The following is a 25,668-nucleotide window of genomic DNA, read 5'->3' as shown; positions in this document are numbered from 1 at the left end:
TTCCCCTTACATTTGATCAACTCTTCGTTTCTTTTGTGACCTCAACACTCCCTTCTAGAACGGAGCGCAACAGGAAAGAGAGCCGCCCATTTAAGGCAAAAGCTTGCGCCATGTTTATAGCCGGGGGAATGCTACGAGGAAATGTTATTTTGAGATCAATTCTACAAGGATTTCTAAGATTCTTCAAATCTGAATAAACTTGAAAATCTTCAGAAAAATATACTACTAGTAGTTCAGTGCTCATTCCGAAACAACAAAAACTTAACGGATACCCGATTATTGTAAGTTACAGAGTTAAAGGCTAGAGAGATATCGCCTGCGTTTGTGCTTTACTTATTAATGGCACTGTCATCGACTGCTATATTCCTTTAAACGATATATAGCAGCCGGTGACGATGCTAGGAAATTCTTTTTCGTCCCTCTCCGGGGAGTGCGAGGTTCTTATCGCCAGCTAGATCGCCCATAGCATCTCATAAGTCACCAAGATCCGCGCTCATCGCCACCCGTATGGCCACGCCACGCCGGCTATTCGTCTTCGGTTGCAGCGCGTAGAACACTTTGGTCGCTTCAGTTCTCGCACCACTCGACTATATAGCCTGACGGCTCAATGCCGCCCGTTGCATACTAGTATCCCTCATCACCCTCGATGCCATACCTAGCAATGCTAGGTATAGGATAGCATACACAACACGCTACACGGCACCTCTACGGCTTCGACAAAACTTGGCCGCCACCTCCACAGTCGTCGTGTATTTAGGATAACGTGGCCCATTTAACGCAGCGATGGGCATCCCCATATGCATCACACTCGCACAAATCGCGACGATCAAGCGACTTATCAGTCGCTTAGTGGCGACTTCTGAAGGTCGGCGGTACATGTGCATCGCATCACATCCTTAGCAGCGCCGCTACGTCGGACTAATTTGCTGCACAACAGTATCAGACCTCATGTCAACTCTACTGTACCAGTAGTCTCTGCTTGGGGTCGGCGGCATATCGCTTAGAGCTTGTTGGGTCTGGCAAATGCGCGCTGCATCAGCTTTGCCGTGCTTGTTCTCGACCAAAATCGGACTGAACCAAAACGCAGCAAGAAGGCGATTGAAATTTTTTGTGAGCGGCTTTTTAGGGGTCCAGGCAAGTCTGATAGGCACATTTGGAGTGCAGCACATCCAAGACGCGATGCGCTTATTCGACTTGTCTCTCATGTGACCAGGCGTACAGGAGGGCCTCCTGAGCCTCAGGAGGAGGAGGCAGCTCGCAGTGCGAGTCGCACTGCAACCTGGCAGGATAACTCTTGAAATTGGGTTAACCCCCTACAAAGGGACTTCTTGAGGAAGACTATTCCTGTGATGGCAGACGCGTGCAATGCGGCGACGCGAGAAGCTCTTTTACCAGCTTGGAACCCAAATTGGATAGCGCATCGGGTATCGCGCCGTACGGTAAACACTGTAGAGCAGAATGAACTGAAGGGTGACAAAGAGACCATACTACTTGTACTGCAGCTACCGTACCGACATGCAGTCTTGAGCTTCGCCGAAATAGCCATCAGCAGGAGCGAGTTCTGCCTCCAACTCGACACCAGCCTGTCCTGAGATACACGGATCGCGCTGCCAGCGTGACGCCGGCACGGGTGTGTTACTCCATCGGCTGGTGGGCTTGCCGTAATAGCGCTCCGACGACTAACGCCCTGGTCCTGTCAATTTGAAGTTCGGGCGAGCAGGATTTGCAACCAGCCCGTCCCTTCAACTTCGCACCGGAAGCCTCTCGCGCAGCAAAATCAGCCCTCTACATGTTCACGTACGCTACAAAGGGCTGTACACCTGCACCTGTTCTCCACGTGCATTCGTTTAACATGATTCAGGCCGCGGGACCCTCGACTCGAAGCGAGATCCCTGCAGTAGCAGCGCACGACATCATGAAGTTGAACTTGTCTCCGCCCTCGAAGCACCTGTCCTGCCCGACGCACCTGGCCTGCGTGACGCCAGGATTCGATACACGTACTGCCGCAGTAACTGCGCGCTCGCTCGCTTGTTGGCTGGCTGGCAGGCAGGCTGACAAACACAGCGAACTTGGCACCTATGGATCAGAGCGTGACTCCGGTCGATCTTAAAGAGACGAGGCTACTAGCTCACACCGACGCTCGTCTCCCTTGCGTCAACAGCTGCAACAACCACTTGCCCGTATTACGTGTCTGGATTCTGGTGCAAGAGTTTGGTGGGGCACCTCCAATACCCCTGAGCTTGAGGAGCAACTTGAAGTCGAGGAAAAGAGCAAGACACCACCTGCGCAGAAAGAGCTTGACTTCGATTTGATCGTTCCCACGCCCTTGTAGTTCAAGCGCAGGTACGTTGCAGTACAGCCCATGCGATGCCGGCGGTGTCCGCCAAACGTGCCATAGCGGGGCCTCGTGCTGCATCGTGGTTGAAGTGGATGCACGCGAAACAAGGATTGACGTGTCGGTCTACCGGTGCATCGGTTGGTTGGTCGCCCGATTGATCGTGGTGGCGGCCGACTCGGAATCCAAGCCTCGTCACGAATAAGAGGGCATCGGTCGTTAGCAAACATGGAGTAAAACATGGATGGTGGTGATGGTAGTGGCAAAGGATCAAAGTCTACATGTACTATATCAATATTACGGGGGGAATAATAGCCTATACAACTCAGACGTTCTTCGTCAGCTCGAACTCGATCACCTCGTCTAGCACGCTCATACTGCAGCGGGCGATGTCGCTCACGCCAGATTCCACCATTGTAGCAGCAGCCATATCCCGTGGAGCTCTTGTAATGTAGGGCTGCATCGGTGGCTCGCAAGCCATTTGGAAGGCTGATAGCTCGTCTTGAAATGACGCCAACTCCACCGAGTCGGGTGAGTACACCGGCACCGGCTCCATTTTGGTTACCGGCTCGGTAGCCGGGATCATGTGAGGTGACGGGGCCTGGGCGATATTATCGGCCGTCATGAAGTGTGACGACGGCACTGGCCGGTTCACGGGGCTCGCACGGGCGTACGGATACGCCGGAAACGTGCTCCGGATCAGTTCCGGGTGCCGGTTCTTGGTGTGGCGCGTGAGGTTGCCGGCCGTACTGAAAGTCTTTGTACATCCGGGTACGCGGCACATGTGGGTCCTCCGGCCGGTGTGGATTTTAATGTGGTGATCGAGCTTTTCTTGACTGGGGAACGAGCGCTTGCAGCCGTTGATGTCGCACTCGAAGGGCTTAAGCGAAGCGTGCAGGCGCTTATGGCGCGCTAGGTTGCCGGACGTGCTGAAGCGCCGGCTGCATTCAACCAGCGGGCACACGTACGGCTTCTCTCCTGTGTGCGTTTTCTTATGTTCGCTGAGCGTGAATTTGCGGTTAAAGCGGCGACCGCAACCGGGCTCTTCGCACACGAACGGCCGGTCCTTGGCGGTGGGCGTGGATGTCTGCGATGAGGCTGGCGGCGCCATGGCGGCGACTCCTTCGTAGGAGCTGAAGACCAACGAGCTGTTGGTGCGAGGCGAGAATGGCTGGGCGAGCAGCGACATCATGGTGGCGGCGGCGGTGGTGTTGAACTGTTGACTCACGCTGATCGACCCGGGCGCGACGAGGTCAAACGAGAAATGATGATCCGATCCGAGTACTGCTCGGTCTGATGTGGGCGAGTGGCAGTGGAGACAGCTGGCGGCAAGCGAGCGGCGTCCAACTTTTCGTACGGATGGGTACGTCGCGTGAGGATCAATTCGTCGACTCCGATGATGGCCCGGCCACGCCGCCTAAGATCCGGATGTCTGTGACTTGGCCGGCGTTGCGAAATACTTTCATCGCCATGATGATCGAGCTGGCCGCTTTGCACATTGGCTCGGGTGTCTACCGGTTGCCGTTGCCGCTGCAGTCCAGCAGAAGACCAAATAAACCCTTACGAGCATGGCCGCAACGCTGCAACCAATGCATTCATCGAGCTTAACGAAGCGTTCAGTCTTCATAGACACCCGCGTGGAACCGCAAGGCGTCGGAACCGTCTATTGCGGAGACCGTGGGAGGCTCATCTCCGGGTCCCTGAGGCCAAATCCGAGCGGAACCACGACAGCATTGCTGCTCGCGCCGACAAAACTGCAGTCTGCAAGCAGCAGCAGCAGTATTTTAGTACATCTACATGTACTAGTAACAGCGAAGCGGTGTGACCGGATCCGCTTGCATCTCAACTTCAACCTTAGTTTGCTTGCCCGAGCGGCGTCGGTGTGGTGAGACTGGGCGTGTGGCGTTAAACCACGACGATATTTTTTGCGGTGCGCTTCTCCAAAAAGTTCTCGGCCGCAGATTCAGTCCGCCAGCCGGAGCCATCATCATCGCGAGTGTCCCCAAAGAGTGTCCCCAACGGTGGAGCTGCAACTTGGCAGATTACTCCGGGTTATCCCCCGTGCATGGAGCTCCAGAGCCATCAGCTCGGGTGCGTCAACGCCAAACAAAGCTGCCAAGTCGTCCAGGAACTGTCGCCGTAGAGCTGCCACTGCCGTTGCCTGCAGGGCCATCGGCAAGCTTCGCCTTTCAACGCTGTCGGCAAGGCGTCCTGATTGCGCAAAGAATTGTATTAATCGTGTACGTGGCGCTGTAGCAGAGGGCGACGTGTATCGCTGCGGCGACCTCGGCAACCGTGACACCGGTCCTGTCAATGGCAAACAGCCGTGACGCGCTCCACATCATGTGCACTGCCCTTTTGCTGTATTGGTCTCAGGATGCAAGTCTACGCTCGGCAACTTGTTGTCAGTAAGTCGGGGTCGGAACAGCAGAACAAGCTCTGCAGCACTTGTCGATATCGGTGAGATCGCTACAGCTTGTGGACACTCTGCTCGTCTTGGCAAGCGGTACAAAATGTACAGTGCATCTCCACCTCAACTCCAACAGGCTGGTCACATGCGGTTTACAAGGCACCACACGTATTGTTTTCGGATGTGCTGCACGCCGCTGAGTGCCATCCGCCCCCATATTCGTCTGCAGTACATGTATTGGACAAACTTACTCAGCTCAGTACTAGTACGTATATCACCGAAGAGAATCGTCATTGCGCCGCTATTGCAATGGAAGAAACTCGACAGTGTCCAAACAATGTCCAGAGTGCCAAGATCAGAGCGTGAGGCATTTCTGCTAATACCCACAACTGCGATTACGACGGTATCAGCAAAACAGACACAGCGTATTTTACTGTCTCGTGGCGGACTGCGCCTTCGTTATATACATACATTGCTGCACAATACACCTGAATTTCTCCAGCAGCATCCCCATGTTATCCTCATGCTTACTTTGCCTGCTGCAATTTCAACGCGAACGGCGTCACCGTGATGAGCGTACACGCAACGTCTCGCAACTACCGAAACACCAAAGCAAGCAAGCTTTTGTGTCAGCGACTTAGTGACGGCGTCCGGATCTAACCAAATTGTTGCCTTAAATACTCATCGTGGATATGGCTACACTATTGGCACCGTTCAATTGGTTAAATGGTGATGTAATTTCATCCAATCCTGAACCTGTATCACCATGTCAGCACTTCATCTTCTGACTCGATGGGGGATCAACCACGTCTCCGTCTGCTATTGCTGGCCGTGGCCCTGCTGGCTATTGCGCTCCTCTCGACTGCAGAAGATGCCTCGACGCCCGTGACGCCCGCTGTTCGGGGCCAAGAGCACCTTGAGAGTGAGCCTGTCAACGTCCACGCCCAGCACGGCGGCCATGACCATGACCACAACCACCACGACCATGACCATGAGAAGACCACCAAACCCAATACAGATAGATTCTCGCCCATTGTATGGGGGCAAGCGCTGTTCGCCACTGCCCTGGTAGGCGCCGCGCCTGTGCTAGTGCTGCTCGTGGTGCCGCTGGGCGTCGGGAACCAGGAGAAGCAACAACCACTGCTACGCGTCTTCCTAAGCTTTGCAGCTGGTGGACTACTGGGTGACGCACTACTGCATCTACTGCCGCATTCTCTTCCCGAGAGTGCGGGTCATTCCCACGACCATGAAGGCCACGACCACGACCATGAGGGACACTCGCATTCCATGGCGGATCTCTACGTATGGCTCTGGACACTCGCTGGAATGTTGACTTTCTTCATGCTGGAGAAGTTTGTGCGAGCACAGACTGGAGGCGGCCATGGACATTCTCATGGACACGCTCATCCTTCGGCGTCCGTGCAGGATGGTGGAGCATCTCCGGTATCCAGCAAGACAACTACGGCAAGGAAGCGAACCGTCTTCAAGGAAGGCAAGGACGATGCAGAAATGCCCGAAGAGGAACCGATCATGCCCAAACAACCGGATAAGAAGCCCATTGCCGCTGCAGGTTACCTCAATTTGGCCGCGGACTTCTCGCACAACTTCACGGACGGTCTAGCTATCGGCGCCACTTTCCTGCGTGGCACCGGCTGGACCACAACGGTGGCGATGCTACTGCATGAGCTGCCCCACGAGATCGGCGACTTCGCTATCCTCATCCAGTCTGGTTTCACGCGGCGTGAAGCTATGATCACGCAATTGTTGACTGCCATTGGAGCGATGATTGGCACAGTCATCGGTCTGCTCATGGAAGGTGCCGGGGACTCGAGCTCTGTATGGATCTCGCCGTTCACGGCAGGTGGCTTTATCTACATTGCATGTACCAGCGTTATGCCAGAGCTACTGGAGGACTGCTCCCTCACTCAGTCGCTCAAGGAGGCAGGTGCCATGTGTGCGGGCATTGGACTCATGGCCCTCATTGCTCTGAGCGAATAGACCCAAGAGAAGACTAAAACCAAAACAAGAAGTGTCAATGCTTTGCTTGTTTCTCTTTTATCGTTTTTGGCGACGTATACATATGCATGTTGGGCTCTTCACTGTCACCTGAAAGTAGAATGTTGCTTACTTTGAATCCTCTTCCTTCTTCTCATCGGCATCCGTTGGGCTGTAGCCGCTCGCAGTCGGATTGTAGCCCCCCTCCGTCGGGTTGTACTCGGGGGAAGCAGGACTGTAGCTGGGCGACGTCGGGCTGTACGCTGGAGAAGTCGGTGAGTACGCTGGGGACGTTGGACTGTACGCCGGCGATGTCGGTGAGTATGCTGGCGACGTCGGCGAGTACGCTGGTGATGTCGGCGAGTAAGCAGGCGACGTAGGCGAATATGCCGGTGATGTCGGACTGTACGCCGGGGATGTAGGCGAATACGCAGGCGTGTAGGCCGGAGAAGTGGGACTGTACGCTGGACTGGTCGGACTGTATGCTGGGGATGTCGGACTGTAGGCAGGGGACGTTGGCGAGTACGCAGGTGAAGTCGGACTGTATGCGGGCGACGTTGGGCTGTATGCAGGCGACGTCGGTGAGTACGCTGGGGACGTCGGGCTGTACGCAGGAGATGTCGGCGAGTATGCTGGCGAAGTCGGACTGTAGGCCGGAGAAGTCGGCGAGTAAGCTGGCGACGTCGGTGAGTATGCTGGCGAAGTCGGGCTGTACGCTGGAGACGTCGGAGAATACGCAGGAGACGTGGGGCTGTAAGCTGGCGACGTCGGCGAGTAAGCAGGCGAAGTCGGACTATACGCAGGAGACGTCGGGCTGTAGGCCGGGGACGTCGGCGAGTATGCCGGAGACGTCGGACTATAAGCTGGCGACATGGGGCTGTATGCAGGCGACGTCGGGTTCAACGGAGAAGCAGGGCTGTGCGCAGGTGACGCCGCCATAAAACCAGGGGATGCCGGGCTCGCCATTGGCGAGAAAGCACCAGCTGCTGGCGAGAACGAGCCGCCACCGGGGCTGAACGGTGACGACGCCGAGAAACCGGGCGTTGAGGCGAAAGGAGTCGCCATCGGCGTGCCTGGACCCTGGTCCGGACTTCTCCATTCGTTATCGAGGCCTTGCATCACCTGCTGAATCTCCGACGCTTCGTACTCGATTGCATTCGCGAGTTTCTTCGCATCAAGCACCAGATCCATGATACCTGTACCGAGAGGAGCCAATTGACCCAGCATGACATTTTCTGACACACCTGTAAGCGGATCTCCCTCCGAGAACATGGCCGCATCCATCAGAATCTCCACCGTCTCTTCAAACGAACAGCGGACAAGCGGACCAGAGTCATCACGGTTAATACCGTGACGTGTGATGGCCATAAGGTGACCACGGAATGTCATCACATCACACAAACACGCTAGATGTCGGTAGTTCACATAGGCACCATCAAAAGAAATGACTTGTCGGATTTCGTTCAGCAGTGCGCGACGAACAGCCTCAATACCCAACACCTGGATAATTTCAACAATGTCGTTCGAGATCGTACGCGTGGAGTCGACCTGGGGGTAGCACATTACATCAAGCAGGTTCGTGCCGTCTGTGTCCAGCATCCACTCGTTCATCATCTTGAAACCAACGTCGTCGAACCAGTGCGTCGACGGACCTTCACGAATGTACACCTTCTTCACACCCTCAATACCGCGCAGCTTCATCTGCGTGAGCATATTGTGCTCGACACGCTTGAGGAACGTATCGTCTTCCTGTCCAACCGCAGTCTCACCCGAGCGCTGCAGCTTCTCTTCTTCATCGCTCATAATACGGATACGTAGCACCAGACGATCAGCATTATCATCCGTAAAGATACACGAAAGGTCCTGTCCGTACTCGGCTTCCACTTGCGCAGCGATTTCACCCATCGTCAGCTTCTTGTCTGCCATCATCTTCGGGTTCAGCTCAATACGCAGAAGCCACGGAGAACGAGCGATCGGCGTGTCCTCGTCGGGCATTTCGTAGTACGAAGCCACGAACTCCTGATCCTCTTCGACTACTGTGTTCATCGGATCGGGATCATAGTAGATCGAGGTGTTAGCCGTCACGTCTGCCAGTGTCGTGTACTCTAGTTGCGACTGAATAAACTTGGCCTTATCGGCATCATGAGCGCAATCAGGCGTCAGGAAAATACGCAGCGATGGGGTTCGGACGTCCTTCGCGATGTTCATAATTTCTTTCAGGCGAGGCACACCGAGTGTTACATTCTTAGCAGACACACCGGCGTAGTGGAATGTGTTCAGCGTCATCTGTGTCGCCGGCTCACCAATCGACTGCGCTCCCACGACACCCGCCATCTCACCAGCAGACACCAATGCGCTCGTAAACTTGGACTCAATTTCACCCATAAGCCACTCGAATGCCGTCTCCGTCAAACGATGTTCAAGTGTAACGCACTTGGAGGCAAGCGTTGACCGCAACAGAATCTGGAAGAACAGTGTGGCATTCTCCTGAGCCTCAATACTCAATCGATCATCACCTTGCACAACGATAATCTTCTTGCACAGTTCCTTCACTCCTTCAATAATGCGGGACGGGTGGAGACTTGACGGCTTCCGCATGTCGATACTGAACAACTGCTGAGCATTCTCCACCAGTCGACGAATATTCACGGGAATCTGGGCAGCGTTATCGGACTCCTGTCCCTGACCACGACTTGCCAAAATGACACGCAGGTTCACACGATCCTTCTGAAGCTGCGTCAGCTCTTCTCGCAAAAGTTGCTGTGTCCGCTGGTTCGTCCGGATATCCTTGATGATATCGGGTTCGAGATAAAGCTGGTCGGGGCAGTTCGGCACACAGCCAAGGTCTTCGTCCGATGGGTCGAAGACGTATTTCTTCTCAAAATGCACCTTGTTCAGCTTGTGCGACTCGAATCGCTGCTTCTCTACCCAAACGGCATCCATACCGTCCTCACCATACAAGAACTGGATAATTTCGCCTTGAGCGTTTCGAACTGTGCCATCATAGCGAGTCATGACCGATTCCATTGCCTTGACAAGTCGACGCTGGATGTATCCAGTCTCGGCCGTCTTCACAGCTGTATCAATCAGACCTTCACGACCACCCATAGCGTGGAAGAAAAACTCTTGCGGCGTCAAACCCTTCAGGTACGAGTTTTCCACGAAACCACGACTCTCGGGACCCAGGTCATCCTTGCCATAGTGTGGCAGTGTACGATGGTTGAAACCGTACGGGATTCGCTTACCTTCAACGTTCTGCTGACCCACACAAGCGATAATCTGGGAGATATTAATGAACGAACCCTTGGAACCGGACGTCACCGTAGCCTTAATGTTGTTTGTCTCATCCAGACTGCCCTGCGCCTCACGACCTGCCTGATCACGAGCAGTGTTCAGTACAATATTGACCAGACCTTCAAACGACTCGACCATCGTTCGGCCAGGCTGGGTTTCCAGTTTTCCCTTCTGCCCACGCACCACCAAATCGTGCACTTGCACCTTGGCCTGAGTAATAATATCCACAATAGTCTTCAGCGTAGACACATCGGCAATCGTGTCACTCACACCGACAGTGAAACTACGGCCAACCAACCAGTTGTTCACCAGCTGCTGAATAGCACCCAGGAGACGCTTTGTTTCATCGGGACCCTTCTCAAGCATCGTGATATGCACCAAACCACCGGCAGAAGAACCAATGATCTTCTTGTCAATAATACCAGCCAACAGCTCACCCTGCTGAATAATCACGCGCGAGTCAATAGGAGACAGGTCCGAGAACTTCTCACTACTTTTATGCGTCGACGAAAACCCAGTGAAGTTAATCGCCGGGATAATCGCCGAGAAGATCTGCTTTCCTGTCCAGATCGGCGTGTACTTGCCCAACTCTCCCTTCTTTGGTACCAAAATGGCAGGCGTTGGGACCTTACCATCCCAATTGGAAACCCACATGAGCAAATTCATGACCCAATCCTTGTGCAGGAAGATGTCTCGCTTCGTGAACTTCTGTGCACCCAGCAGTGAATCCTGCACAATACCCATGACGGGACGGTTGCTCTGCGGGGTAATAATCACCTTGTGCACCATCATCAGTTCCTGTGCATCAGCACGAGCAGTCATGGACTGCGGCACGTGCAAGTTCATTTCATCACCATCGAAATCGGCGTTGTACGGCGATGTCACGGACAGGTTCAGACGGAACGTCGACCAGTCAAACACCTTGACGCGATGCGACATAATGGACATTTTGTGCAACGAAGGCTGACGGTTGAACAGCACCAAATCATCATCACGAAGATGACGCTCCACAATCCACCCGCACTTAAGCGCAAGATCCGACTTGTTCTTGATGTAACGCAAATCAATTCGGTTGCCGTCTTCACGAATAATATACTTGGCACCCGGATGCTCCAGCGGGCCATTTGCAATCAGCTGATGCATGTAGTTCATATTGAACGGGGTCACACGTTCCGGTACCGTGAGATTCATTGCGATGGATCGAGGAACGCCGACTTGATCAATAGCCAGGTTCGGATCAGCGGTAATGACCGTACGCGCCGAGAAATCCACACGCTTACCCATCAGGTTACCACGGATACGACCTTCCTTACCACGCAGACGCTGCCGCAGTGTTTTAAGCGGCTTTCCGGAACGCTGCTGAGCTTGCGGGAGACCAGGCTGCTCGTTGTTGAGGAAAGTCGCCAAATGGAACTGCAACAGCTGCTCGAACTGCTCGATAATATGTGACGGTTCACCCTTGCGCACGCAGTTTAGCAACGCCAAGTTCGCCTTCACAATAGACGCTAAGTTGTGCGTCAGATCGTCTTCACCACGCGCCATACCGTCAATAGCTACCGATGGACGGACGTGCGGAGGCGGAACAGGCATAAGAGTCATAATGAGCCAGTCAGGACGAGCCCAGCGCGGGTCCAGTCCAAGAGCGAAGCAGTCCTCATCCGAAATGTTCTTGAAGATCGACAACACCTTCGCTGCCGGCAGATTCTGTTTGCGATCGCCCGATCCGGGCACGTCTTCCATCTGCTCAGGGAATTCCACCAGCAATTTGATGCCCTGTTTACGGTACTTGGGCTGCAGACCACCACAACCTCCGTGGCCACCCTCCTTGGGCTTGGACTTGTCGTCCAGTCCGCCCTGAAGACCGATGTTGAGATCCTCGCGCATCTTCTCCATGTCAGCTTCCTCACCGTACTCACACATGCTCTTGTTGCTGCAAATCTCGTACACAGCCTTCAGTCGACGCTTGCCGTTCTTGATCTTCATGGCCGACCGGAAGCGGTGGTCACGTTCGTCGCTCAGAACCTTGGAACAGTGGAAGCACACAGAGCGTAGGATCTTGAGTACTTCTTTAATAAAACCCATGTGGTACATGGGTCGGGCCAGCTCAATGTGGCCAAAGTGGCCGGGACAGTCGTTCACCTTGCCTCCACTGCCGCTGTATGTGCCTGTACACAACAAAAACCATGAGAACTAAGCTCAAGATACATATGTCCCTTGAGGAGGGAAGGAAGAGAGAATCTCTTCACTCTATCTATCACGACTGCTGTATCCGTCACGTACAATCACAGGTCTTGCAGCGCGCGCGGAAGTCACACGTGCCCATGCGCGGGTCTCCAATGCCGCCGATGACCGGGTGTCCGTTTAGGTACGTTTCTGGGCGTGAGATGCCGTCGGGGATGATGCGGTCGTTGACCTTCGTCTGCTTGGTCACAGACATGGCGCGGATCTCCTCGGGGCTGAACACGCCGAATTGCAGGTACTTGACGCGGCGCAAGCGCGCGCTCGAGTACGAGAACTGCGTAGAGGACATGAGTGCTTGATTGCTGTGTTTCTCTCTGCTGCTTAGGGCCTAGAGCGGCCAGAAGTTGAAGGGAAGGCGAGCTGTCGCTGCAAATGAGAGCCTGGCTTCCCTGACCAACACTCTTCGCTCGACTGCGCTTTCACCACCAAGCGGAGAGTTAGCAAGTGAAAGGACTGGGAGGCGGGCAGCAAAAGGGGGGAGTTTCTTGGTAGAAATATTGAGCTCTGCTATTGGAGAAAAAGATCCAAGATTGCGATAGATCATTGGGCAAAATCATTATTCCGGATAAATCATCTATTTATCCGGATCATACTTGACTCGGCAAATCTGAGGAATTTCACGCAACGGATACATGTAGATTGCTGCACGACAGCTTGTTGAGCGCACTCTAGTACGAGCTGGAGGCTGCGATCGCAACGGCGGACTACCGCCCAGCGAACTCGCCAAGGTCTGTGAACGTATACTTCGGAAAGCCGTGCGCTCCTTCGTCGTCAGAGCCAATGGAATTGTGCTGGGGCGTCAGCTCGCCCACCAACGCCTGAAGGTCCAATGCACTGTACAGTTGAGTCATAAGCTCTTCCGTGGCAAGATCACGTCTCTCTGGCGATGGTGTCATCGAGAAGTTAGGGATATGCGATGGGCTAGACGATTGGCTTGAAGAAGGATCAGCTTCGTCCTGCTGATTCGACTGTATGTGCTTGGGTGCCAAGTATTTTGGTGTTCGTCTAATGACTCGCGGCTTAAAGGTGCATTCTTCCAGCCGCTTCTCGTCAATTACTTTCTTCTCTTGAGCTACTTGCTGGTTTCTCTTTTCGGCCCAGATCATACATCGATTGAAGAATGCAGCGCTGGCCTCTGTGGTTTCCTTTTCGGTTGATTGCCTCTGTCTGTCGTCGAGGGTGTTCCATGCCTTCCGGTAAAATGGATTCCGGAATGTACACTCCATCATCGATAGCGTATCCTGTAGCTGTTTTTGATGGGAGCGTCTGGCCTCGTTGGCATTTTTCCACTTTAGCTGCCGATCATAAATGTCAGCAGCACGCTTTTGGTTAACTCGCGGCTCGATCGTGCAGCAACATTTCCCCTCCTTATTCTCCTTCCCTCCGCAGCAGCCACACCGGAGAGGGCTTTTCGGTGTAGGGATTTTCTTCTTCTTGGCAGCGAGCATGCGGCTTCGAGCGTTCATCTTTGGTGCTGCCTGGTGAGTAATATTGAACAAAGACGGCATTTCGTTATCGGGCGGAATCAGAATTTCGTCTCTAGCTAGGAATCTTACCCGTAAATCGTCGAAATATCGCTTCCGCTCTTCACGCAGAAGCATTTGTTTCTGCTTATATTGCTTATCCAAAGCATGTAGTCGCTGTGCCGTGTCTACAATGGTTTTGCTGTTCGTATTTCGTTCCCGTCTTCGTCGAGCTGTGCTTTCCCCTGTGCAGTGTTCACTATCGTTGTTATCTGATGTGGCCAATTTTCGCTTTGACAACTGATAGAGACGTTCATGGACTGAAAAGCGCCTCCTACGCTGAACATTCGCTGAATGAGGCGCCAACCGAGGTTGCACACTCGAGCTTGCATCTCTCTCTTCAGCTCGTTTTCGCTCTTCTTGCTGGTACTGATAGATAAGTCCAAGCAAATGCAATCGATCTTCCACTTTGCAGAGCGCAACGTCATCTTGTCTTTTCGAGAAGATCTCGACTGAGTGTTTACTGATAGAGGGCTTCCCTATACAATTTGCCTCCTGTTTGGCTGTCTCGGTGTCTCTCAGACGTGCAAGCTTGGTTTCCTTTTCATTGTTCCATGCCATCAAGTGTGATACGTTCCGAGGGATACATTTCGATCTCTGTTAAGAACAATTCATTGCGAGCAAATTGTAAGTACCAGCTTGAAACTTTACGCTTAAAACGTCCTGCCAAGATAAAAAAAATTACCCGGTTAATTTGTGGCACTGGGGTGATCTCGGGCTCATCATGAACCTTCAACGACTGGCGGATTCTCTCTTTCTTCTGCTGGTTTTTCAGCAAGAACTGCTTCATACGCGTTTGAAAGTCTGGCTCGAAGGTAGTACTTCTTCTCAGAAGCTTCGTGGACGTTTTGTTCACATACGAGCGAGAGAATTGGTCTTCCTGATGGGGGTTACATGTATCATCTTCCACCTCGTTCTGATCATTACCCAATAAGTCCTCTGCATCAAAACGATCATGGTTCACTACGTCCAACTCGTTGACATGAACAGGGTGGCAAGTATTCTGCTGCTGATGCTGTTGCGGCGACAATATATGCAGTGGCACTACTGCAGCAGGCCGCTCGTCATCCAGTGAATACGCCGAGCAACCACTGGAACTCGCATCAGACATCGGGACTCCCATATGCTCCAGCAATATGTCATTCTGGATCACACCCTTTCTTGGCTCCGGCAACGAAGGTTCATAATGTCCATCATGATCGGCAAGCAGCATCCCCTGCAGCAACAAGCACATTGGTAAAACAAATGAGAGAATGCCAAGTTTCCGCTCAATCTTTGTCAAAACCTGACCTGTAGAAACTGCTTAAGCGCAAGCACCTCATCACACGCTCCTGCCCATACCCAATCAGACACGCCATGATCAATTCATCCGCAATGACCCATAATACAGAATATTCGTTGCTTATCAAGGCCCATACCCGCGCCTTGCACCTCCATCGTCATTTTGGTCGAAATGCGAATAGCGCTCATCGAAGTTGAAGTTACGACCAGCTAAAAATAACCGTTACCGAGAATATCCGCCAATCACACGCCATAGCTGTCCAGTTCAATTGCATTACGATCAAGCGCTTCGGTAGATATCCAAGCAACGATGGCAGGCCAGGGTAATGTGAGTTGGGAGCGCTTCGAGGAGCAGACCAAGTTGGCGTTCGTGGGGGATCCTCTGAATTCACGCTTCTTCCTTAAGACGCGTGTGACGGCCAAGAAGGGCGTGAAAGTGGTAGCGCGGGTGTCGCACCACTCTACCAAACCCACACCTGCGTCGCCTCGCAGCGCCGCCGGACGCAATGAAGCGGTCAAATACACCACGACGGACACGAGCAACCTGTTCCGACTGACGAGGCTGCTGCGATTCGTAATGCAAGAGGTTCTAGGGCCCATGAAGACGCTGCTGCTGCCGCCGTCGACGGCGCCATTGTCCCCCACCTCGAAACCCACTGGCGCACCGGTTGCTGCGGCGCAAGCGGAGAAGAAGAAATCCAAGAAGAAAAAGAAGGGAAAGAAGTAGAGACGCATGAGGCTAGAAGAGAACTTGTATTACGGTCGACCGGTCAGTGGTTTCATAATAAATCACGGACGTACACTGCTGTCTTGATGCCGCACGTGTAGCCTTCGTTAAACTTGTAGCGCACCATTGAGTGTGCATGCGCATCGTTCGTGCGCTGTTGCTTGAACTTGGCGTTCAGCTCCTCGTCGCGTTTTCGTTTGGCCTCACGATGAGCGAATGCGAACGGGTTACGCTTGCGCAGAGCCTCGTCCTTCTTCGCCAGCTCCGCCTCTGTAGTTCATAGAGCCGTAATAAGTGAGCAAGAGGTAGACACTTTCACACCACAATCGATTAAAAAACGTACCGCTGAGCTCTGGCAGCACATAGGCGGCCTTTGCAGCCTTCTCTTCTATGGTGGCTTCGCTGGATTTGTCGACTTTCACGGTCGATGCCTTGCTGTTGTTCTGCTTAGTTGATGGGGACGATTTTTCATTCCGACGCATCTGCTCAAGCTCCACCTCGCGAGCTATCATCTTGCGCACTGCCATCGGCAGCATGGATTGATACGCTGCACCACCTTCACTACTTCGGAACTCCACCAGTTCATTCAGCGCACTAAACAGACAAGAGAACAATATGGTGAGAGACGATAAATAAGAAGCGAAAGAGGATGCGTACGTACGGCTCGAGCGCGTAGTCTTCGCTGCCGTCGGGTCGATATTTGTGACGGAACGACAGTCCCAGAGACGCCATCAACTGAATGAGCCGCTGAATCATCAGCTTCTCTTCCTTAGTCTGCAGCGACAGATTGATACGACGAATGTTGGGAGATAGACTCGCAACCAGCCATGGAATCACATCCACGACGAGGACGCTGGTGCTCATGCGCAAGATTGGCTGCAACTGCGCTCCCTCTGTCAGTGCTGTAAGGATATTCTCAGAGCGATCCCGTCGTTTTTGAGCCTCGAACTGCGCACGTGGGTACTCCACTCGACGTCTGGAACTTGTGCAACACGCCGCATGCGTCGCAATGGCAGCAAATGGAATGTAAGCCTGGAAAGCGTACTGCTGTTCAGAGCGAGCGCGATATTCGTACTCATCTGCAAGTCCAAGCCACTCGAAGACGTCGCAGATCTTGTTCATTGTGGGGTCATTGAAGATCATCTTGGGCACGTTCTCGTCCAAACCGTTGATCAGTAGAGGGAAGTTTCCCAGCGACGCAGCAGCTTCATCGATCTTCTCAGTCACAGGGACGTCTCCTTTAGCAGATTTCGAACGCGCCTCGTAAAACACGAGATCCAGCGCTTCGAACATGCCGTGAACGTGGTCTTTATGAGCAACGAGTCCAGTACTCAGAGTCACCACCGCCGACTTGCCACGTGACTGGGTAGTCTGGAACTGAAGTGTGTTAAGACAATAGCGGATATCGTTGTCAGCACTTGAGCACAGAGTTGCTAGTACACCTGTAGAAGCCTTAATACCTTCGTGACGACAGATGTATTTCAGACGTGTCACGAGACGTTGAGAGTGTGGTGCATCCAGTGTGAAGATCTTAGCCATTTGACGCAGTGGACGCAACACAGAAGCGTATAGGTCATTGCAGATGCAGATCAGTGGGCGAGTCAACGGGTGGCGGTTTTTGGCCGCAGTCTTTGCAGCTGCTTTCTTCCGTTGCAGAGGCGCATTGACGATCTCTTGAATGACTTCGATCGCAGATTTCCCGTCACTGCCATTCATGGCACCATCGATTTCGTCCAGAATGATGCAGTTGGGTTTGCGTTCGCCCCATATGGACTGCATCTCCATAGCGCTGATGATCTTGTTACGCAGCACAGATGCTGTGCGGTCATCACTCGCATTCACTTCGATAGGATTGTAGCCAGCATGACGTGCAACAATGTTGGCCAACGTCGTTTTACCTGCTCCAGGAGGACCGCAGATGAGGATGATCTTGTTGAACGGGCGTTTATCTTCGTCGTCCTCCACGGCATTGCCATTAGATGGATTCTGTGAAAGTTCCTGGTTCCACGGAGCCTTATTAGCGTTCGTCTTGGCAGGTGGTACTGGGTGAACCCCGTTAGGTCGTTTCTTCTTTGGAAACACAAATCGATCCCACGACTTGATCCAAGACAGCACTTCACGGTTGATTCGCTCGTCGCTCAATAGATCCAAGAAGCTCTGTGGCCTGTACTTGTCCAACCACAACACTGCATTCGACGCACGGAGCTCGTCATTATTAAGTCGTTCTAGCTCCTGCAACATGGCCTCGTCCTCCTTTGCAGCTGCTTCTTCGATCTCCATCTGATTAACACAAAATCGTTAGATATATCTATTCTACCTTAATTGCAACTAGATTCTGAGCCAGCTTACCCGCTCGACTGTTTCCATTAATCCCTTGATGGGGACGAGTGACGACGCTGCACTACGAACATGGCTAGAGGTGATATGCTTGGAGCTGGGTCGCTTCTTACGTAGGAACATCCGCTTGTCATCATCCAGTACTACGGGAAGCGAATCCACATCAATTGGTGGTCGACTGTACAGATACTCAGCTGTCATCATGTCAACTTTCGCAACAGCGTTCTGTTTCTCCTTGCGTACATTGTGCTCGGGTCTCTGTTGGGCAGCAATGTCCATGGTCACGTCGTCATCGCCATCCTCGCCCAATAGCGTAGCACATCGAGCCAGTACTTGGTCTAAGCGATTCTGTGCCTTCTCAAGACCATCATCCGGTCTCTCTACAGCGTTACCAGTATCACTGGTTGGAGGTGGCAGTGAGGCATTGGGCTGCTCTAGTTGGCTCTCCGCTTCCTGCCGACGCTCAAAGGCCTCCATGGCGCGCATCTCTTCCTCCGCAGCCTCCATCTCGTGCGCATGCATGGCCTCCCACTCGTCCATCTCATTGAACTCCTGCTCGTACGCGTAGACGTCCGCGTCCGTCATGGTCGCTCCTGTCGGTGCTTGGTGCTTCACGCGCGCAATAAAGACTTGTGAAAAAGCGCGAACGATTCTGATTGGTCAATAAATTTTACTACTGTTGAATTAAATGAACTGAATTAAGATACCTACATCACTTCAACCACTTGCTCATAGATACTGCTACTGCTTGGGAGGTGGCGTCTGTCGCCGCTCCAGTGTGCGCGCAAGGTCGTTGAACTCATCCATCGTATTCTGGAGCTCGTTCTCGCACGCAGCCAAAATTTCAGATCTCCGACGCTGCACCTCGCTCGTAACAGCCAGAGTGTCCAAACGCGCGAGCCCCTGCTCCATCAGCATGTCACCCAGAAGTGCCTCTGTCTGCTTTAACACCTCGGCGCTCTTGGAAACGGTGTATGGTACCGCTACAGGGTCGTGCAGATCGAAGGATCGTGCGTACAGGTCGCTCGACAGCTCTTCCGCAACTTGCTGAAGTTTGAGCATATGCGCTTCGTAGATTTTGTCTCGTTTTTCAAGTTCTTCAATGCGCGTGTTTGCGCGGAGAAGCTGTGATACAAAAGCCTTTGTAAATTCTCATGACACAATGTTCAATAATAATAGCTTACGCAACCTGTTGCGTTAGCTTCTCGTTGGCAAAGCGCTACATGTACACAGCAAGACAAATCAATGAACGACAGCTAACAGAACCATGGCAAGCTCGAATCGATCGACGCACCACAGCAGCTAGTCTGCTTTTCGTCAGCAGATTCTCGTTTAGTGCAGCAGGTAAACCTGTACACCGAGCCAGCATTCGCTCCCGTTTCCACCGACGCTGCCGCACTCGTGCACTCATGGTGTGCTCACTGCAGACATGAGGGTCACCAATCTCACGCATTACCCCTGATTGCAATGAACACACGCATTCTCACCTTCGGTGAAGCTGATTGATATCTCGCAGTTGCTCCCACGACTCTGCGTACATCCACCCGCTCTCGTCCGTCTGAGCATGGACATCGCAATGCCAATCGGATACCCACTCCCAGTTTTGCGACGGCAACTCCACCTGCTCACACACGCAACACATTCAACGTCATTTACCGTGAACCACCTATTAATACCTGCATGTATTTACAGCACCTCGCTAAACCGCGTTTCCTCGCCGTTGGCTCGACACAGCACTGGCAACTCCACCCTCGAAATGCGCATGGCGGAGCCCCTCGACGCCAGATTCTGGTTCTCAAATAGCTCCTCCTCGACGCGATACACGTCCGGGGCGTTTCTGGGGTTATGCCGGAAACAGTTCGCGTTCCGAACAGCCGCGAGCTCGTCTTGGTACCGCTGGACGAGCTCTTCCATCACCTGCAGCTCACTACATCGCAGCAACAACAGATCCAGCCTCAAGATTCTGGAATCCTCCAATTGACATCAAGAAGTATTCACCAGCGCAGATCTTCGCACTCAGCTTCGAGCTGTTGCTCTCTCTTGCTCATCGCGAAGTCGCACGAGGCTAGATGTGGATACGTCAAGCATTCCTGCTCATCAGGCTGCCTTGAAGTCAATCTTAGAATTTTCAGCCAATCAATGAGGGTACAGAATCTAATTCGTCAAAACTTCCAATTATGATTCTGCGTAATTACGCGTTTTTACAAGTACTTTGACGGCGACCAACCGATTGGCGAGCAGCTCCGACGCACAGTTGCCGAGCCATTCAACAACTTGCAAGGGTCACCAGCAGTCAAGAACAGGAAGCGTATTAGGAGCGTGTGGCTCACATGGACGTGGTTTTTTTTCTACCAGGGTTTCTCAAGTGATTACACAATCAGATGACGAGTCTGAGGACAACGAGCGTCTTATTGCATTGCGTTCTGCCGTGCTCCGAGACGACTCGGACTCCCAATGTGAAGAACATTCGAGGCATTTGTATGATGAGACCGCCTAGTTGTATATTGCGTGTGTATTTGGGTGCCTGTCGATGATGTATCAAAAATATTTGCTACTCTTGACATGCCTTTGGGTATTGTGACGACATTTATTTATCACCAAGATCACTGAGACGGCCTCAACCGAGTTTGCTTTTGTGGATGTGTACCTTACCAATGAAAGGCAGTGACGAATGCTATAGGGACATCTGAGACGTAGTGGGGATGTAGTGTCCTCACCGCCTGAAGATAGTTTATAGTGGAATCTCATTACCTGAGCCTTTCAGCTATCAGAACTTGCGTTTTTGTTGCAACCAAAGTGTCAAATTCTCGCCGTTCTCTCCCCGTGAGCAGTAGAAGCCGAATCTTTGGGACACAAATCTCGCGCAGGGACGCTCTGGGCGTGCAGATCCTTCTCCCCATGAAGAAGGCGGCAGCAGAAATGTTGCCGAGCAGGCACAAGTCACTGTGTGAACATATCATTGTTCATCATTTTAGCATTTTACTACTAGTTGTACTACATGTTTAAGCACAACGCGGTTTCTACAGACTACTAGTACTATTAATAAAAGGTTGGTCGTGCTGTAGAGTTGACCCGAATAAGTTCGAAACCTGGAACTTGAGCACCTACATGTACCATGGAAAGAGATTGTTAAGAAAACCGAAGGAAAATACAAGCAAGTACCTTGTCGACGGGAAGCATACCTCATTTCCTATGCTAGTCCAATGTGGCCGCAGTTCGCGAGCGAATAGCTCCACTTTTCTGTGGGACGTAGACATGATGTCCTTGTCGAAGAAGCATTCCGGTGGTGGCTTCCACGAATGGCGCAGTGGAATGCTCACTACGATTCGCATCTTCTCACCAAGTCGCCGTCGCAGTAGCTGCTCATGCTTTTGGTCCTTGGCGCGGTAGGCAACAAGCAATGTTTCGACTGGCAGGCGATGTGTCGAGTCCAGTGGAGTAACCAGCTCTCCGTTTTTGCTTAGCTTGAGCCAGTACCAACACGCGTGGTAAGTGAAGCCCCACGAGGGCAGCGCTTGCTCACGAAGATACGTCATGTATCGCGGCCGGTTCGTCACCCACACCGCTAGGATGCACTCATTCGGGTCTGCGATGTGTGGGATATTAATCCTTAAGAGGTCTGTGTGGTCAAATGTATTGTAGCGCTTCCCGCGAGAAACGCTCTTGTTCTGCCATGGTGGGTCCATCAGGATCAGCTTGTGCTGTCCGAGTGCAAGTTGATGGAGAGTCCGTACGTCTCGCTGAGCGAAACTCGATCCGGCCGGTAGCACGACCTGGGCATCGTTCACTGTAGCAACCTGCAAACAATCGGTTTCATTGCGATGGATGCTACCGTCGTCGAGACCTTCTGTACTTGGCATCTCCTGTAGCGTCTTGATCACATCTGGGAGTGCGTCAGCCCCGGCAGGAAAGTTTGGATAGAAGTCTCGCAGCACAAATCGAGCACCTCCAAAGTGCTTGTACGCATTTTCTAATGCGTTTCGGACCCGATCACTCAATGGGACAAACTTGCCTTGTGATGTGAGCTCCTCCAGTCGTTCAGCCCGCCTTCGAGATGCTGTCTCCCGCTTTCGCTGCCGACGCGCTGCAGCTGCCGATACTTCCGCCGAGGTATTTGCAGAGGTCGGTCGAATGAACGAAGCCGATGGGACCTGCAGTGAGTCCTCCCGCAGCGATAGCTTCCCCATGTAGTAGCCGTTCACGAGCGCTGCATGATTCACGCATGACACCTTGAGCTGCATCCTCATGTCAGTTTGGGTTTGTTGTTTTTTTGGGATTTAGGCGGAGTTTATCACTTCAATCTTCAACATCTTTGACGGGTGAAGCTTTTATTTCTTAGTGAAACGAAGCATAACGATGTGGACTCATTGGTGTCTAGTAGGTAGGCTGTTGATCGAATCAGATGGTGGAGAGGCGTGGGATGACCGAGTATCCCTGACGACGTCGCCACGTTGCGGCTGCGAGCACGACAGTACCGACGGCTGCGGCCACTGCGCCAACGAACAGCTCGATAGAAAATGCCGCCCCAGTGATCACCGAGGGCTCCTCTCTCGCTGCAGCACGCATGATAACGGCAGCGGTCTCCTGTTTATGTGGCAACTCGTCCAGACATCCCGTGGACGCCACCTTACTGAGCCACTTGGCGGACGGACGTGCGATGCGCTGCAAGTCCGTCGGCTTGGGTTTCTCAAAGTCCGGTGATCCCGTCTCCTCCGTGAAATTCACATAGTACAAGCCGAATCGGGGGCCATACGAGCCCCACTCGTAGTTGTCCAGAAAACTCCACGCCGTATAGCCGATCACTGGGATCTTCTCCTCGACGACAGCTTTGTAGACCTGCTCAGTGTACGATTGGAAAAACCAGAGCTGCGTCCAATTGTCCACTTCATCATCTCCACACCAGCCATTCTCAGTTAGCAGGATCTTTGCCGACGGGTCCTTGGCGTGCATCCACTTGATCGTGTCCAAGTATCCGGGTGGGTAGGCCGTGTACGACTTGCAGTAATTGTTGCCCTTGCTGTCCTGTAGTCCCGGGCGTGAGCCTGGCACGAGTTGAGAGTCGTCGACACCCTTGTCCTGGCCGAAGCCTACGTGGAGCGAAAAACATGGAGTGCTGGATGCCTCTGAGTCGCAATCCGTGACGGCCCGTGAGAAGTAGTGGTTGAGCATGAACACGTCGTAAGAGCCCTTGAGAATAGCAGCCTCGTCCGCTGTGAAGCGGGGGAGACGGTCACCAACGCGCTCGCGCATCACAGCAGGGTAGTCGCCTGTGGTGATCGGTAGGAGCCACCAACCGAACTCAAAATTCATCGCGCGCTCCGTTGCCTCCACGTCGCTCGGATTGTTGGCATCGACCGGATAGAACTGGTTAGCGTTGAGAACGATGCCAATGCGAGCCTTGGACTGGATGACGCCGCCGGACTTGAGCTCGCGGAACTTCTGCACTGCGTATCCGTGCGACAGCAAGACGTTGTGCGCCACCTTGTAGACTAGTGTGGCGGAGTCGTGGAAGCCTGGCGGATGCAGGCCCGTGTTGTAGCCGTACACAACGAACGACAGAGGCTCGTTGAATGTCGTCCAGAAGTCCACTTTGTCGCCAAACTCATGGTAGAGCAGTGTCGAATACTGCACGAAGTGGTCGATGATGTCAGGATTCTCCCAGCCTTGCGGAGCCAGCTCGTTGTGCAGCTCCGTGGGCAGGTCCCAATGGTAGATCGTGAGAATCGGGGAGATGCCGTTTTCGATCAGTTTATCCAGCAGCGCGTGGTAGAAGACCAGACCGGGGGCGTTCCGCTGCATGCGGCGAGTTTCCGGGTCCCAATTCATCACGCGCGACCACGACACGGAGAAGCGGAAGGACTGCAGCCCTGTCTCCACCATGAGCTTGATGTCGTCTGCGTAGCGATGGTAGAAGTCGTTGGCGACATTGGCACACTGGAATCCAGGCTGCTGGCGGCAGAAATCGTCCCATATACTCGGCGTGCGGCCATCCTCACTCCAGGCACCTTCCACCTGATAGGATGCCGTAGCCGACCCAAAGAGGAAATCAGTTGGAAAGCAGCGCGGCTCGGAGGCAGTTGTGGGTCTAGAAAGCAGAGCAACTACCGCCGTCGCAAGTCCGAGGCGATAGAGCAGCCCCATCTTGTTTGGTCAGGAGGTGGCAACTTCTGAAGTGAAAACCAAAAGTGCCGATAGGTACTGATTCCCGCAAGTTGAAGAAGCTCTAGTCTAGTTCATCTAGTAGATGAGTGTGATAACGACTGCCAGGTGCATCCACGCAGCGATGATAACTTGTCCGATTGGTGATCGCCAGCTGAAGATGTGACGTCTGGGGGTCTGCGGTAATTTCGGTCGCCAGTAGAAAACAGTACTGAAGTAATACTACTATTACTACAGTAACTCGACTTTAGTACTATTGCAGTACTGGTGATATCTAGAAGCATATCCATTTTAACCACCGCGAGGAACTGCATGTGACGGGGTCACACAGCACCTTGTGCAGAGGAAGTTGACTTCCAAGAGTATACAAACTCTAAATGAACGACAGTTCACGTGTCCCTGGTCTGAAGGGGACGAAGTACTCAATTAAGGGTACGTTTAACCCCTTTAGCCCCGTCGCCTGTATTATACAGGATAGTAATTTTGCTTATCCTGTAACTAAAGAATTTGGTCAAATTGAGCGATACTTTAATCAAGTAAAAGTTTACAAACATCAAATGATGGGTGCACATCTCAAGATTCACAGAGTTGTAGCTAACCTTGGGGCATATAATTCATGGCGCTCGTCCGCTGAATTTTAGACATTCTGCGCGCGCGATTTTCGCGCTCATTTCAGAATCCCCCCCCCCCCCCCCCTCCGGTGAAAAGAGCAATGGCGAAACGGCGGTGTGGGAAAAAGCTAACGTGGCCACAGCTGTGGTCAAAGTTGAAGAAGTGCGGCTGGATGCACGAGCCACCGAAAGGACTTCAAACCGAATGTCGATTCTTCACGCCGGAAGGCTGGAAGAAGCGCGGACAAGGACAGCATTTGGTCGACTATTTCGACGGCCCCGACGAAATTTGGCAGCATTTGCCGGAAAAGGGTATGTACTACACAGTGGCGAACAAGTGTGCGGCTTGCTAATGCGTGTATTACAGTGCTGGACGACATACTGGATGAAGAGCTTGCCACAAATGAATCATCCGACGACGCACCTACCAACAAGCGGCAAGCACACGAAACAAGGGCGCCGGGAAAGTCTGCTAGACCTGTACCGAAGCCTGCTGCAAAAGCCTGCAGTCCGGCACGAGCGCCCGCCAAGACGCCAGCACGCGCTCCTGCCAAAGCACCGGCACGTGTGCCCGCCAAGTCGCCAGCCAAGTCTTCAGCGAAGACACCAAGAAAGTCCCCTTCTCCAAAGACACCTTCGCGAGCCTACGCCTTGACAATGAGCGAGGCGGTCGACATTTCCACAGGAAACGATCTGCTGAGCTCGGGTGATGAAAGCGAGTTCTTCGTCGACGACGATGAAGACATCGACATTGA

The 25,668-nt window shown here is 52.9% G+C and overlaps 11 protein-coding genes across 12 annotated transcripts; 4 read left to right on the top strand and 7 right to left on the bottom strand.

The window, feature by feature from the left end:
- Positions 1–783: 783 nt before the first annotated feature.
- PPTG_24563 (hypothetical protein) lies at positions 784–2,332 on the top strand (the record flags this gene model as incomplete). The annotated part of the gene is made up of 4 exons (XM_008917796.1): positions 784–865; positions 1,503–1,650; positions 1,708–2,008; positions 2,162–2,332. 4 exons carry the CDS (start codon positions 784–786, stop codon positions 2,330–2,332), a joined length of 702 nt encoding a protein of 233 aa, XP_008916044.1.
- A 255-nt stretch (positions 2,333–2,587) lies between these two features.
- Positions 2,588–3,634, bottom strand: PPTG_19361 (hypothetical protein). The gene has a single exon (XM_008917761.1). It carries the CDS (start codon positions 3,525–3,527, stop codon positions 2,661–2,663), a length of 867 nt encoding a protein of 288 aa, XP_008916009.1. The 5' UTR covers positions 3,528–3,634; the 3' UTR covers positions 2,588–2,660.
- A 1,865-nt stretch (positions 3,635–5,499) lies between these two features.
- On the top strand, positions 5,500–6,902 carry PPTG_19360 (hypothetical protein). The gene has a single exon (XM_008917760.1). It carries the CDS (start codon positions 5,538–5,540, stop codon positions 6,741–6,743), a length of 1,206 nt encoding a protein of 401 aa, XP_008916008.1. The 5' UTR covers positions 5,500–5,537; the 3' UTR covers positions 6,744–6,902.
- PPTG_19359 (DNA-directed RNA polymerase II subunit RPB1) lies at positions 6,771–12,788 on the bottom strand. The gene is made up of 2 exons (XM_008917759.1): positions 12,315–12,788; positions 6,771–12,199 (listed from the first exon to the last, which is right to left on the bottom strand). The coding sequence occupies exons 1-2, from the start codon at positions 12,562–12,564 to the stop codon at positions 6,870–6,872; spliced, it is 5,580 nt and encodes a 1,859-aa protein (XP_008916007.1). The 5' UTR covers positions 12,565–12,788; the 3' UTR covers positions 6,771–6,869.
- PPTG_19358 (hypothetical protein) lies at positions 12,775–15,241 on the bottom strand (the record flags this gene model as incomplete). Its single annotated transcript, XM_008917758.1, has 4 exons — positions 12,775–14,395; positions 14,484–15,014; positions 15,089–15,129; positions 15,217–15,241. 4 exons carry the CDS (start codon positions 15,239–15,241, stop codon positions 12,980–12,982), a joined length of 2,013 nt encoding a protein of 670 aa, XP_008916006.1. The 3' UTR covers positions 12,775–12,979.
- Positions 15,242–15,330: 89 nt separating this feature from the next.
- PPTG_19357 (hypothetical protein) lies at positions 15,331–15,952 on the top strand. The gene has a single exon (XM_008917757.1). The coding sequence runs from the start codon at positions 15,390–15,392 to the stop codon at positions 15,804–15,806; it is 417 nt and encodes a 138-aa protein (XP_008916005.1). The 5' UTR covers positions 15,331–15,389; the 3' UTR covers positions 15,807–15,952.
- On the bottom strand, positions 15,803–18,786 carry PPTG_19356 (hypothetical protein). The gene is made up of 4 exons (XM_008917756.1): positions 18,156–18,786; positions 16,468–18,086; positions 16,150–16,400; positions 15,803–16,076 (listed from the first exon to the last, which is right to left on the bottom strand). Exons 1-4 carry the CDS (start codon positions 18,726–18,728, stop codon positions 15,859–15,861), a joined length of 2,661 nt encoding a protein of 886 aa, XP_008916004.1. The 5' UTR covers positions 18,729–18,786; the 3' UTR covers positions 15,803–15,858.
- Positions 18,787–18,792: 6 nt separating this feature from the next.
- Positions 18,793–20,312, bottom strand: PPTG_19355. Of its 2 annotated transcripts, XM_008917754.1 has the most exons (6): positions 20,142–20,312; positions 19,839–20,070; positions 19,631–19,764; positions 19,438–19,564; positions 19,333–19,362; positions 18,793–19,268 (listed from the first exon to the last, which is right to left on the bottom strand). In XM_008917754.1, exons 1-6 carry the CDS (start codon positions 20,189–20,191, stop codon positions 18,885–18,887), a joined length of 957 nt encoding a protein of 318 aa, XP_008916002.1. In that variant the 5' UTR covers positions 20,192–20,312; the 3' UTR covers positions 18,793–18,884. The 2 variants fall into 2 exon arrangements, with proteins under 2 accessions (XP_008916002.1, XP_008916003.1); XM_008917755.1 differs by having other exon boundaries at positions 19,839–20,312.
- Positions 20,313–21,163: 851 nt separating this feature from the next.
- Positions 21,164–22,384, bottom strand: PPTG_19354 (hypothetical protein; the record flags this gene model as incomplete). The annotated part of the gene is made up of 2 exons (XM_008917753.1): positions 21,164–21,247; positions 21,326–22,384. The coding sequence occupies 2 exons, from the start codon at positions 22,382–22,384 to the stop codon at positions 21,164–21,166; spliced, it is 1,143 nt and encodes a 380-aa protein (XP_008916001.1).
- A 157-nt stretch (positions 22,385–22,541) lies between these two features.
- On the bottom strand, positions 22,542–24,284 carry PPTG_19353 (hypothetical protein; the record flags this gene model as incomplete). The annotated part of the gene is made up of 1 exon (XM_008917752.1): positions 22,542–24,284. One exon carries the CDS (start codon positions 24,282–24,284, stop codon positions 22,542–22,544), a length of 1,743 nt encoding a protein of 580 aa, XP_008916000.1.
- A 730-nt stretch (positions 24,285–25,014) lies between these two features.
- PPTG_19352 (hypothetical protein) lies at positions 25,015–25,639 on the top strand (the record flags this gene model as incomplete). Its single annotated transcript, XM_008917751.1, has 2 exons — positions 25,015–25,225; positions 25,281–25,639. Coding segments are annotated over 2 exons (570 nt in total), but the record flags the coding sequence as incomplete, so codon positions are not given.
- Between the last annotated feature and the right edge of the window lie 29 nt (positions 25,640–25,668).

The sequence above is a fragment of the Phytophthora parasitica genome (assembly GCF_000247585.1).
Source record: "Phytophthora parasitica INRA-310 unplaced genomic scaffold supercont2.114, whole genome shotgun sequence".
Taxonomy (NCBI): domain Eukaryota; phylum Oomycota; class Peronosporomycetes; order Peronosporales; family Peronosporaceae; genus Phytophthora; species Phytophthora nicotianae.
This window is presented reverse-complemented; position numbering and strand designations above follow the sequence as displayed.

Coding starts and splice junctions, on each gene's coding strand:
- PPTG_19361 (XM_008917761.1), bottom strand. CDS start 3,527: ATGATGTCGCTGCTCGCCCAGCCATTCTCGCCTCGCACCAACAGCTCG.
- PPTG_19360 (XM_008917760.1), top strand. CDS start 5,538: ATGGGGGATCAACCACGTCTCCGTCTGCTATTGCTGGCCGTGGCCCTG.
- PPTG_19359 (XM_008917759.1), bottom strand. CDS start 12,564: ATGTCCTCTACGCAGTTCTCGTACTCGAGCGCGCGCTTGCGCCGCGTC. Junction 12,200..12,314: donor GCGCTGCAAGACCTGTGATT/GTACGTGACGGA, acceptor TGTTGTGTACAG/GCACATACAGCGGCAGTGGA.
- PPTG_19357 (XM_008917757.1), top strand. CDS start 15,390: ATGGCAGGCCAGGGTAATGTGAGTTGGGAGCGCTTCGAGGAGCAGACC.
- PPTG_19356 (XM_008917756.1), bottom strand. CDS start 18,728: ATGACGGACGCGGACGTCTACGCGTACGAGCAGGAGTTCAATGAGATG. Junction 16,401..16,467: donor GAAGACTACGCGCTCGAGCC/GTACGTACGCAT, acceptor TTGTCTGTTTAG/TGCGCTGAATGAACTGGTGG. Junction 16,077..16,149: donor TGTGCTGCCAGAGCTCAGCG/GTACGTTTTTTA, acceptor TATGAACTACAG/AGGCGGAGCTGGCGAAGAAG.
- PPTG_19355 (XM_008917754.1), bottom strand. CDS start 20,191: ATGAGCAAGAGAGAGCAACAGCTCGAAGCTGAGTGCGAAGATCTGCGC. Junction 20,071..20,141: donor GAGTGCGAAGATCTGCGCTG/GTGAATACTTCT, acceptor GCTGCGATGTAG/TGAGCTGCAGGTGATGGAAG. Junction 19,765..19,838: donor AGGAAACGCGGTTTAGCGAG/GTGCTGTAAATA, acceptor GTGTGTGAGCAG/GTGGAGTTGCCGTCGCAAAA.